This window comes from Falco peregrinus, chromosome 8, assembly GCF_023634155.1.
Source record: "Falco peregrinus isolate bFalPer1 chromosome 8, bFalPer1.pri, whole genome shotgun sequence".
Taxonomy (NCBI): domain Eukaryota; kingdom Metazoa; phylum Chordata; class Aves; order Falconiformes; family Falconidae; genus Falco; species Falco peregrinus.
In genome coordinates this window covers 60,813,558-60,826,529 of record NC_073728.1, presented here as the reverse complement: position 1 = coordinate 60,826,529, position 12,972 = coordinate 60,813,558, and the positions used below count along the sequence as shown (strand labels likewise).

The following is a 12,972-nucleotide window of genomic DNA, read 5'->3' as shown; positions in this document are numbered from 1 at the left end:
GGGTGGAAATACCCTGAGCTCCTCCCGGGCAGCGCACAGTAACACCGCTGCTGGTCAGCAAACCCCACCAGCTTCTTCTAGAATGGATAAAATGGGGGCTCGGCTTCACTCCACACTGCTCTACCATGAAATAAAACCCCCAAACCTGAAATGCATGTCACCAACTATTAACCTCCCAGCAAAATCCTGCAGCTCTGCCCTGGCGCTTCTCCTCTGGGCTGCCCAAGCAATGGAATATAGCGAAACACGCAGCCCCCCGCGCTCTTTGCAGGTTCCAGCTCCGGGCCCCCCTTGGCCCAAAGGCTTCGCCTGCAGGCAGGGGCACCCCGTCAGGCCTGGCAGCCTGAGCTCGCACCGTTAATTATCTATATTCGTTAGCGTACGTTTCAGTGAGCGTACCCTACCTTCTCTGCCTCTCTTCATGGCAAGAAGGGGATTTCCCAATCAGCTGCATTTAGCCTGGAAGCAACCAGATGATGCAATTCAGCGTTTCGTTCCGCCGCGAAGGCTGCCCACCCGGGCTGTAGCTGAGGGGCTCGGCGGGCCGCGGCCCCCCCCCGCCCCGGCAGCCTGTGCCCGCTGCGGCCCCGCTCCCCGGCCTGGGCCTTCCCGCAGGCGGGACCCGGCCCCCCGCCGCCGCTGGCGATTCCAACCGGGGAGCGCCGGCAGCCGGCCCGGCGGGGCGGCCATGGAGCCGGCGGCAGCGCGGCAGCGGCCCGCGGTGGACCCCAGGCTGAGCGGCAGCGGTGCGTGAGGCGGCCCCGCGCCCCTCGGGGCTGCCCCCCCCACCCCCCGCTCCCCACCACACACGACCCCGCTCCCCTCAGGGCCAGCACACACGCACCACGACCCCCCACCTCCCCGCTCCCCTCAGGGCCGCCCCACACACACCACGACCCCCCACCTCCCCGCTCCCCTCAGGGGCCGCCCCCCACCGCTCCCCTCAGGGGCCCAGCCGGAGCCCCCCAGCACAGCTGGGCCCTGGGCCCACCATCCCCACAGAGGGCAGGGGGCTGCGGGCCCCTTCAGTCAGGCTCTGCCCCCTGACTCCCCTCAGCTCCTGCCGCCATTTCCCCGACCAGGTGCCACCAGGCCGCCGGTCAGTTGCAGTCCGCAACTGGAACTGAAAACCACCCTGTGGGAGCTGGTCATCTACATCATTTTCCTGATAGACCTCTGTATCGGTAAGTCAGCAAATGACCAAGGCAACTTAAGCTGTTTACAAATAATTAATGTGGCAGGCCAGGGCTGGAGGGAACCTGGGCTAGTGGCAGCTGTCCCTGCCCGTGGCAGGGGGTTGAAACTGGGTGGTCTTTAAGGTCCCTTCCAACCCAAACCATTCTGTGATAAACGGTATCTCTTTCAGTACTTACTCTTCACTCCACCCGACATCTACCCAAAGGCACTTCAGTCACAATCGCTCTGACGGCCCTCTTCTAGCAGCATGCCTTAGTGACAGCTGAAGCAGCAAGGTTAGCTGTTCTCATCCTCTCATTTCTGCTTGCGAGCATCCCCTCTTTACCCCTTCTTTCCAGTGACGTTCAGCACGGTGAGCACAGACATGTACTACCTGAACAAAGTTATGTCCCGTCTCTTCCTGGAGCCCTCCTCCTCTGAGGACAACAGCAGTGGTTTCAGCAGTATTAGAAGCAGAGCTGATTTCTGGAGGGTACGGCTTTCGTTGTAAAACAACTTCATTGTAAAAAAAACCTTTGGTTGTAAAAATCTATTTGCTCTCAGAGAGCAAATGAGCCAAGCAGCTGCTAGTGTGTAATTTGGACCAGTACAGTCTCCTCACAGTTCTCCTAAAAACCATGTACTAGATACTGCTTTTGGCTGAAGAAAGGCAAACAACATCTTAAAATGCATTTGGAGAAATTCTGGGTATAAACAATAATACTGATACTTCTGAGTAATCAGTTGAGGAAAACAACAGGCCAATTAATTGCTGCATCATATTACGCTTGGTCTGAAAAGAGCTTCAATAAAACAAAGATTTTTGGTTTACAGTTCTTTTGACTTTCAAGTTTTAAAAAAGGTTTTTATGATTCTACTGGGGCAGCCAGGAAACATTGCCCAGCTGGCAACGGAAGGCAAACTTTCTCACCCTACTCCCCCTTAGAAATGGAAATGTCTGGTTATAACAATTCATTTGGAAGAATTGTATTCACTCTTATCAGGATGTCTCTTATTGCTAGTCCATAAAATAGTGAGACCTTGCTGAACACTGTGTGTGCTGAGGTCCTAGAAATGATTGTAATACGTGCTCAGATGGTCTCAAACCATGGCAGTATGTTGTTTTATACTCAGAATAATGTTCTCCCTAAGTTTAATGCTCTTTATCTGCAACTAAGAAATACCCAGAAAAAGACGGATTTTCTCCCTGCTTTCAAAAATAAATACTTCATTTAGATTCAGATGACTAAAAATCCAGTGAGAAATACATCCCAAAACAGATCTTCAGAGACCAAGATAACCAACAGATTTTGTTAAAACAACATATAATGTTTGTGTTTAAACATATTCACTTAGATTTCAGCAGAATTTTTCAGAGAAACGCCAAACAGACGTTGCGTTATAGTCTTCCCCTGAATATTCCCATTACATATCTCTGATAGAATTGCATAGGAAATAGAACGGACGTAGCAAAAAGATATAAATATATTGTAATTATGGGACAGCACAGAAGTGGGAATTGTTTGTATTCTAGCTTAGACTATGTAGCTACAAGCAACCTGAGAACCTTGTAGAGGTTTGTATGTTAAAAGGTGTGGGAACAGTGGTATCTAAATCTTTTGAAACTTTAACCTCACTTGTACACATAGTTTGCAGAGGGGCCCCTGCTGGATGGGCTCTACTGGGAGCAATGGTATAACAACACGACGTTAACCCTCCAGAACAACAGCAGCCATATTTACTATGAGAATTTGCTGTTAGGAGTAGCCCAGATTCGCCAGCTGAAAGTACGCAACAACACTTGCTCCATCTACCCGTATTTCCGTGCTTTTTTACAAGACTGTTACGGTGAATATCGTTATGGAGCTGAAGACAGGTCTGACTTTGGTCTAAGGAACAAATCAGAGTAAGTCATCCTACATCAGCAGAAAAATGTTTTTTAAAACCTAACCAAATCCTTAATGCCACTGTTCTCCAGTGAGTAACACAACCGTGCATGCAATTAGCTGAGATTTCTCTTGTTTACATTGAGATAAATGGTGGATTTGGTTTTGTGCCAACATTATAGACAAGAGTTTGGCATGGGAAATCTACAGCAGAGAGACAAGACAAACTGGAAACAGCAAGCCCAGTTCAGCAGAACCACACGTTAGTGGGCCTATCTCCACTAACATCTCTGGAGAAATGCTCAGTTATATAAGGCCTGGATTTAAATCACATGTTTATAAATTGGAATCATGCTAAAATGCCCTGCAAACAGAGCCAAAAGGCCTGCTTCACACACTTCATTTAGCACTGATTTAACACAATGAAAGAACATGTGAACATGCCACAGTAACAATGAACTATATAAACTAGAGATATTCCATTTACTTATAAAGGTTTTAAGGTAATAAACTGTCTGGCCCACATTGGGTGAAATCCAAATTCATAAGCAGTTGCTGTTTTATGAATGTACTGAGTCGCTATATAAAAGAAATGGGAATATCTTAAGACCGTATGTCTTGTGTGTATTTCGGGTAAAGAAAACTGTTGTTTAAAGGTCTGGCTTAAATGGTCAGTTGTGGATGCAGAAGAACACAAGAACTAACAAGAATTGTATAAAATAAAAGTTAAAGCTTACTTCAGTCCAGGTTCCATAAGCTGAGCTTCTTTGTTTTCCCATTTCTAACAGATGGAAATACACCTCAGCCCCCTCATTATCCCCATGGTACTGGGGATCTATGGGCTTGTACAGCAGTGGAGGATATATGTTCAACTTACCTAAATCTAAGCAGGAGAGTGTAGAGAAGTTGGTGTTTCTCAGACAGAACAGCTGGCTCACTAGAGGAACCAGAGCTGTATTTATTGACTTCTCAACATATAATGCTAACGTAAACCTCTTCTGTATAATCAGGTGAGTTCTTACTTTCACTACATTTGAAATCCAATTTACTGAGGCATGATGCTTCCATAAAGGCACAAGGAAAGGCTGGTCACCTCAGGCATATGCAGCCGCCTTTCCCAGGTGTGGCTGGCGAGAGAGCAATTCATTAAAAATGCAGAAATTCAGTTAGTGCAGAGAGCAGATCCAGATCCTTCCTTTCCATTTTTTTGTAATAGTTGGTATCTGGTCTGCACAGCTGTCTGTTGGAATAGATTTCATAGCCTTTTGCAAGGTCAGACACTGGATTTTTAGTCCTGTTGTCAGCTAGCGGAGGGAAAAGACTCAGGGGATGGTGAACATTTGTTCTTCTGAGACACAGTTTCTTTAATGACTTTTAATGAAACACCAGAGCTTGGGCATCCAAAGAGCTTCTCGTTTTCCCCTCAGCCTCCCCAACCATGTAATACTCTTTTTCTTGGGGGACTTAGTGGAACACTTACAGTAATATCTTACAGATGTAGGAGTTCCAGTAAGGCATTATTAATACAGGAATAATTAATACTAGAAAATTAAGGGCTGAGATGATTTAAAGGGATGATAACTAACACCAGTCCCCAATTTTTTTCAGGTTGGTGGTAGAGTTCCCTGCTACTGGGGGTGCTCTCACCTCCTCACATATCTACTCTGTGAAGCTCCTCAGATACATCACATACTACGATTACTTCCTGGCTTCTTGCGAAGTCACCTTTTGCCTCTTTATCATTACATTCATAATCCACAAAGCTATCAAAATAGTAAAACTGAAAAAGGAGTATTTCAGAAGTGCCTGGAACTGGCTGGATTTGCTGCTGCTGGTGGTGAGCTACCCCTTGACTTTCACCTTGACTTTCACCTCTGTGCTTGCCAGCTTAGGCTAGCACTGGAGAGACAGCCAGCGAGCCAGAACAGCCCAGACCTGTGTCTGGTTGGTCAGTCACCCGCTGTTCTACGCTGAAGAGGCCACATGGCCCACCATGGTTCAGCACACTTCGACTCTTCTCTAGCCCTGCTGCCAACTTGCTGCAGCTCTATGTCTTTTCTAATTGTTATCCACCCTATTTGTTTTAGACTTCATCTTTGCAGAGGGGGAAAGTACTAGTGCCTAACAGAGCTAACACAGTAAAATCACAGCATATGCGGCATGTTACATAGCACAGGCCCAGAATTATCACAGTAAAATTACAAATGATTTGGCCAATAAAGTCTCATATATACAGTTTATGACAAAGCATCTAAAAAGCTTAGCTTCTTCAAATCTAACCAAGAGCCTTTGGAAATCAATACAGTCTTTTCTGTGCAAATTGACAGTCTGAACAGAAGGCAGGTAGCTGAACTTCAGTTCCACTGGTCTCTGCTTTTCTTCAGGTATCTGTCCTTGCCATTGCCCTCAATATCTACTGCACTGCAGCAGTGTCCCTGCTAATGGAAGAGCTGCTGTCTAATGCCCACGTATATCCAGACTTCTACTTCCTTGGATTCTGGCAAGTCCTTTACAACAACATCGTTGCTGTCAACATCTTCTTTGCTTGGATAAAGGTATTGGCTCTTACTCCCTTTTTTTGTACTCAAGAATCATAGTGTTTCTGAGCATGAAATAAATGTTCACTTTTGCCTTTTCATGGATGCATTGCAGAGGTGGAGCTAAAAGGGAGAATTTTGTTTGTAAGATTCCAGAAGAGTTTAAAATTACCTCCTTCTCATAAACACGGGTCATACAAATTCCAAGCCATCTAAAAAAAATTGTGCACATGGGCAGCTGTCTCCATTGGAGCAGCTGGGAAATTACCATAGCCAAGCAGCCCCTTTAAACTTAAGTCTTTTCCTAGACCCAATATTATCCAGGTCACAGCCTGACCTATACCAACAGCACAGCTGTAGTAGGTGAAGCTATTCATAGCTATTGTAGCCAAAGGCTGTGAAAACAGTAGCAACTGCAGAGGAAAGGGAAATGTGTCTGAACGTGATTCTGAAGTGGCTTTGTGCCAGGACACCTTTAATTTCATTCTTACTTGCGAGATTTGCTGGTCTCTGGATGGAGTAGCAAACTTCTCTAGGATTAGGGGCTACTTTTGTTCTTAAGCAGGTGCTCTAGGGCCAGACCAGTCCTGCAGGTGTGTATGCCACTTCCCCTGATCTAGTAAACCCTGCTGGCACAGCCTGGGGTCTGCACGCCTTCCCCTCTACCCAGCAAACATCAGCGACTGCAGTTTGGGTGGCCCCAGTGTTCCCAGCAACCAGATGAAACTGCCCCGAGCTTTGCCCAAGCCCAGGCTGCCTGGCCCTCTCTCCCCCAAGGTATCTGTAAAATGCCCAGCACAAAGCAGCTGCGAAACGGGCAGGGGAGGTGCTCATGTCTGCCAGAAGATACCACACTTTACAGTCATGCCCCAAGTACCTGAACATAAGCTGTCGTGAAAGGTCATGTCCTTCCAAAACAAACAGGCTTTTGGCTTTCCTCCACCTCCCAGGCTGAGGCTGCAGGAAGAAGCTGTTGGGGAGCGTTGACTGTTAACCAGTTCTGTGGACAGTCTTCCTCGATACATTCATTCTGTACCCCGGCTGCACATTCCCCCTGCATCATCCTCCCCTCAGACTGATGACTGTTAATTATAAACACAGTTGTGCTACTAGATTAATGACTGTCATTGAACAAGGCTTTTGTTCAGGCCTTGTTTCAGACCCAAAGTAAAAGAGCTCCTCACCAGCTCAGCCTGGCAGGGAACCCTCAGCTACAGGAGGGTGGTATGGCTCGCCACCTCCTTGACCAGGGCTCCGTGTCTGCTAGAGCTGCTTACACGTACCAGTACCCAGCAAAGACCTGTCTACACACTGTTAGCTTTAGGACATAAGCATATTTGCTTGGCAGAGTATTAATCTTCTCCAGAAGCACACCCAATCCTAGTTCTCCCTACTGATACATACCATGCAACCTATTTCTAGGTATGACTTAACCTGTTAGATAGTACTACAGAAAACATTCCAGAAATTCTGTTAAGAAATTGCAATGTATTTTGATCCCCCAATAACAACACGTTCCATTCTTTTGCAGATACTTGAATATGTACAGTTTAACAAATCGACGCGGCTGCCCTCCATATTATCTCGCTGTGCCAAAGACATCATTGGATTCGCCATCATTTTCTTTATCATTTTCTTTGCCTATGCCCAGTTAGGCTATCTGATCTTTGGGTCACAAGTTGAAGATTTTTCTACTTTCCAAAACTGCATGTATGCTACTTTCTAAACTTTTTGATACAAACCCCCCAGCTGGTGCACGTGCAAGCCAGTTTCTGCTAAGCAGAACTTAGAAGAGTACAGGTTTCCCACACTCAAGCTTATTTCAGAGTATAACCAATTTTCTTGCCTTAGAATCTGTTTCCCAAAGCCTTTACAATGTTCAAAACACCACATGTACACCGAATAGGTCAGGGAAGCATAAGAAGGGGGAGCTCAGCAGTAGCTCACCTGCTGGAGCTATTAGTCCCACAGCACAGTCCTTCCATGTGTAAGGCAGGCAAAATCAGGCAGGCCTGGCAGCAGGCTGTTCCCTTTTAACTCTTTCAAAAGCAAGATTGTGAAACTACCCAGCAGACATGCCCCTGGGTATGTGACACCGTCCCCAGCATGAAAACCCCTTGACTTCTCCACTCAAGAGGCTCCCTGCACAAGCCGAGCACATTTGCAAACAGGAATTACTGCTCTTTTAAGAAAACATCCAGCTGCATAGCCAAGAGTCCCCAAATCCCATCTGCCAGCTCTGTTACTCTCCTTCCCAGACTGCTTTCAGCCACTCACTGTAGCAACATCATCGGATCAATTCCAGACTCCAACTGGAACTGGGTTTGATGGTCCTTGCACCTTGTAGAAACCCTAACCTGTCACCTGCAGTGCGCGCTGTGTTTTAGCCCACGGCTATGTTTCTTACAGCTTTAGAGATCTGTAGCATACCAGGTCTTTGAAAGCAGCTTTTCATGTAAAAGTAAGGCGCTTCTAAAGCGGAAAAATAGCTCATTTTGGATCCCCTTGGATGTGAGATAGTTCTAAGGTGCTGCAATACAGAGAAATAAGTATTTATTTGTCTTAGCTAAGAATAAAATCCCTCATAGGATTTAATACTTGCTGTACTAACAGAAGATAAGGGATCACAAAGCTAGAACAGAAGAGAAATAAAAAGAAAAGCCACAACAGGTGATTTATCAAAAATGAAAGTATTTTCTCATGCAAGCCATTTAAAAATTCCTTTGTACTTTCAAATCATGAAATATATTCTAAATACACCATCTGCCACTGCTCTTATCCTGTGGCTTGCCTTTTGATTTCAGTGACTAAGGTAATGGTGAATCAGTCTCAAATGTATCTGTTAACTTTTTTTTTTTTTTTATAAGACTTACAATACTTCTCTTTAGAAGTTAGTCAACCTCATTCAGGTATGTTTTTTCTTCCAGCTTTACACAACTTCGTCTTGTACTGGGAGATTTTAATTTTGACACCATAGAAGCAGCAAACAGAGTCCTTGGACCTATTTACTTCATCACATTTGTATTCTTTGTGTTCTTCACATTGCTGGTAGGTATCATCTTACAAATGCTTACCCTTTTGCATAAGCTGCCCCTTAGAACCCCAGGGCAGAGAGAGTCCAAACTCTTTTGCAGGAGTTCCCAGCAGGCAAGACATTTCACAGCTCTCCCTTCCTCCCAACAGCCACGAAAGGGGCTTTTGCACCACACAACAAGCACGTTCCACCTTTCACTTTACTGCACCACCCGTTTCTCGAGATTTTAATTTCTGAAAACTTAATTGAGCGCTCTTGAAAACTGCATAATGTCAGCCTTGTCAGCTAGGAAGGTTAAAGGGAGACTTTGATGGGACTGTGTAGGTGCAGGTCTGCTTTATCAGTTAGATTGATGTTTTCATTAATTACTTCAGATTGAAACACCATCTGAAAAAGCTACAAGTCTACCACAGAAAATCAATTACCTCCAAGGTGTCCTTTTAGCCGGTACTGCAGATGGGAAATAAGTCACTTGCCTCCCAAAAATATTCCCTAAGACCATCAAATAATTTAACTGCATTAGAGCATGTCTGCACCCAGAAAAGTTCTTCAGTTCCATTAGTTACATGCCCTAGCACAGAACAGCCCCAAAAACAACAGTCCCAGCATAACACAAATGAAATTTCCAGAAACAAATATCTGTGTCCTTCCTATGCAGAACATGTTTTTGGCTATTATAAATGACACCTATTCAGAAGTCAAAGCAGACTTTGAAGTGCTACCCAGTCAAGAACTTCGAATCAGAGACTTCTTTAGACAGGTAAGTAAGCAGCTCTCTACCTACCTCATTTAATTCAAGGTAAGAGGAGGAATTCTAAACTACATCACTCACAAAGACCCTTAAATAGCTGGGCCATAACCATTTAAGAACACCCAATATTTGGTTTTTCACCTTAAATAAACATTTGACAGATACAGAGACATCCTTCCATCAAACCCACAGGGGCTCCTAATGGGAAGAGCAGCACATGAGTGAGGGGGCAAGGAGCCTACCTTTACTTCACCCCTTTTAAAAGCAATATTTAAGACCAGCCTGGTTTGCGATACGTGCCATCATCAGTTTCCTTCAGAGCTTACTTGTTGCTGCTCTTCCAAACCGAGAAACTAAAAGATCTTCTTTGCATGGGAAGACAAGTGGAAATACGTACCTTTAAAACTCCGCATGTTCAGACCATTTTTATGTGCCAGAAGCGAGTACAAAAGGGGAACAAATCTTTCCCTAACTTTTCAGTTCAACTTGAAATTATGACCTCCTCCTTTCATGCCACGTGCATACACTGAAGCCAAAAAGATTGCATGCAGTTCTGTTGCTGGGACAAGTCAGTACCTCTGCCTAGAAACCTGACTTTAACTGGGGAATACAGCATCACCAGTGAGACAAATAAGATGGAGATAGGTGTGGGGTGAGAGACGTGCACATTCAGACTGTGCTTCTCCGAGGTGGCCTGCACTGACCACTCTGTAGAGCGGCTGGCAGCTCTGTCTACCTGACATTTTCCTGTAGGAATTCATGAGTGGCGTAGATACACATTACGTTGCTTCTGCAAAGCCTGGCTTTCATGAAGGAAAAGGAAGGGGGAGGCCCAGCTTCAGATTACTCTACCCAAGGTCATTCTCCTACGTATCAGGGACTACAGTAAGACTACACTGAATATGCCTGAAAACAAATTCTTACTGGTTTTGGTTGGCTGTGGCCTTCAGGGATTTCATGACAAATCTGAGATATAGCAGGACAAGTTCTTTGAGATGAGCTAAGGGAACAAAGCGATACACTGGTGGGATTTCTGTTTAATTGCCAAGGCATTACACTGGCGGTTTGTTCCTTGCATTCAAGTCCTTGTGCAAAAGTGCCTCTGGTTCGACACACGCCATTTAACGTGCCTGACCTTCCCTGTCTCTGTTCAGAGCCGCAAGGCCCTTGTCAAGCTCAAGCTGAAGAAACCAGAGATGGATACAAGTCCAGCAGATGAGAGCTTGGGAAGGTAGGATCTCAGCATCTGCTGTTACCCCCTGCACCGAGCACAGGCCTATTCTCACGTGACTTCTGTCTCTTCTCATTTGCGTGAATGACAAGCGAGGAATTTTCAGCCAGCACAAGCAAGGATATTTCTAAGCTTTCCAACGGTGACAGTGCTAATGAAAAGGTAGGCTTTATTCCTTCCTGTATTCTTAGGAACTGATTATACTTCAGAAGCTGAATAATAAAAGGAGTTACAGTTGTCCCCACTGTTACTTACAAAAGATATTTCTCCACAGGATGCTATTTTTAACATCATGGGAATAGTAAAAACTAGACCTATAAGTAAAGAAAGATCACTAATTATGCCCAAAACTTCAAATGAAAGCTTGTTCAGACAAGGTCATACACTAACTACAACAGCAGAGCTGGCAGTAGGGTGGGATCAGTGAGCTGGGCATTTGCCCAAATGTTAAACAGAAACAGATGTATGGAAAGAAACAAGTTTTACACCAATCTATTGGGTCACAGCTGCCTCTACAGCAAGGAGGATTGCTGTAGCTTCATTTTGCTTTACAAAAAGATTCCAGCAGTCTTTGGTACTTCTGTACCTGGGGTAAGCCTGTGCAAGTACTTCTAAAATATTTTTTTAAAAAAATTACTTCTACAACAAGAAAGAGTTAAAGCCCCTTGGCTAGCTGTAAATACTACTACACACAATGCCTGCAGTCTCTTTAAACTCTGAAAAGACGTGTGTAGTCCTATATCCTGGTTTTAGGAAGGGCCAGAAGGAAAATCTACTTTCAGATAGAGAACACTTTTCTCGCCAAAGCGGCATGTATCTTTCCCTGCATGCATGGCCCCTCCCTGCATGAGTGATTGTGTTACAGGAACTCTAATGAGCCATGCCAGCTTTGTCTGTGATTTTTTTTTAAATCTCTCTGATGATGAATAGAGCCATCTGAAGTTATCGAAGCTAAAGAAAGGGAAAGAAAAACGTGGTCAGAAGTATGCACCTACCGAGGGCACGGACTCAGTCACAGCTCAGAGCTACGTCTCCACCGCAGACTTTCAGTGGTAAGTGTGTGTGTGTGCCTGCTGGCCTAGTCCCATCCCAAGGCACCTGCTGCCCTAGCTGAAACCCTCACCTAGCCACGACCTGAAAGACACAAGATCAAAGTCAGTGATTTTAAGATCTTTTAAGTGCTCCTATACTGGCTGACAACAGCTGCCCTCTGGGAGGGAAGAAGGAAACACAAGAATTTAGCAGAGAAGCTTGTAAGGACATTAGTCAAGAATGAGGTGGAACTAGAATTTAAAATATTGCTGCTCTTCCAGAACATCTCCTTGTGGCTGCCCAGGGAGGGGGACAGAGACTGTAGACCTTGTGCCTGTGAAGTAGCATTTCAGGACTTAAGACCCCTGACAGCTGACACAAGTGAGCAAAGAAAGAGGTTGCAAATGCAAGTTTAAGGGCAAGTGCCATCTCAAGTTTATGCGGCTGTATTTGTGTGTTCTAGGCTCTTCAGGTATACAGTAGAGTTGCAGAACAAATTAGATAACACTAATGCAAAAATCAGGAGAATTAGGAAAAGCATGGAACTGAAGGATGCTTCAAGACAAGAGAGCATAGTGTAATGCACGAGCTCATCCGGTAACAGAGATGGCCTGACTCTATACAGAGTTTAAGTAAATCCAAAGTCTCCCTTCCCCTCCCCTCCCCTCCCCCCCCCCTTTTTTTTTTTCTTCCTATTTCTGGATAAGAGAAGCAGGGATGTTAATAAAGGTATATACCATTGTTGCTTCTGGGTCTTTTCTCTGAGTTTCAGGTGCTGCTTTAACTCTGAAAACTGACCAACCTTACTAGCAAGAGCTCTGGGTGGGTACATCTACAAATGTCTGAACAACATTTGTTCCTCTGCCTTGCTTTGGGGAGAGAGATGTGCACCCCGAGAGCAGACCGTGAGCAAGGGCAGCACCCTGGGGCCGCCCCGCGCCCCCGCTGCCCCTCTGGCACCGCGCACCCAGCGCAGCCCTCCACCGCCGGGCACAGCCCAGCACACGGTCCTTGGCCCTCGCTGCGCCGCAGCGCCTTCTTCTGCTAGTCCACCTGCTGCCAAGGGTAACGTTAATTTCTCAACAATTCTTGTTCCAGGCACCCCTTTGCTTCCAAAACAGGTTACTGTTGCCTTCAGAGAAAAAAATTACTCTTTCAGGAAACAAAAAAAATGTTTTTGATCAAGCCTCAACAGTGGAGCCACTAGAGCGCGCCTTGCTTCACCCCTGCACCAGCCTGGCTTTTCAGAACATCCTTTTAATTCCTACACGCGTTTGTTGCCTTAGAGACACGGTGTCCTGTTCAGACCAGAAGCCACCTACTCC

The 12,972-nt window shown here is 45.6% G+C and overlaps 1 protein-coding gene across 1 annotated transcript; it reads left to right on the top strand.

Moving 5' to 3' along the window:
• Positions 1 to 430: 430 nt before the first annotated feature.
• On the top strand, positions 431 to 12,287 carry PKD2L2 (polycystin 2 like 2, transient receptor potential cation channel). Its single transcript, XM_055812382.1, has 14 exons — positions 431 to 746; positions 1,083 to 1,184; positions 1,536 to 1,669; positions 2,826 to 3,082; positions 3,851 to 4,072; positions 4,671 to 4,899; positions 5,447 to 5,623; positions 7,131 to 7,309; positions 8,527 to 8,647; positions 9,292 to 9,393; positions 10,539 to 10,615; positions 10,726 to 10,777; positions 11,546 to 11,667; positions 12,111 to 12,287. The coding sequence occupies exons 1-14, from the start codon at positions 689 to 691 to the stop codon at positions 12,226 to 12,228; spliced, it is 1,950 nt and encodes a 649-aa protein (XP_055668357.1). The 5' UTR covers positions 431 to 688; the 3' UTR covers positions 12,229 to 12,287.
• Positions 12,288 to 12,972: the final 685 nt, after the last annotated feature.

Bases quoted from the DNA above. Each gene is read 5' to 3' on its own strand.
- PKD2L2 (XM_055812382.1), top strand. From the start codon at position 689: ATGGAGCCGGCGGCAGCGCGGCAGCGGCCCGCGGTGGACCCCAGGCTG. The intron at 5,624-7,130 runs GCTCTTACTCCC...ATTCTTTTGCAG, and splicing joins TTGCTTGGATAAAGGTATTG to ATACTTGAATATGTACAGTT. The intron at 11,668-12,110 runs GTAAGTGTGTGT...TGTGTGTTCTAG, and splicing joins TCCACCGCAGACTTTCAGTG to GCTCTTCAGGTATACAGTAG.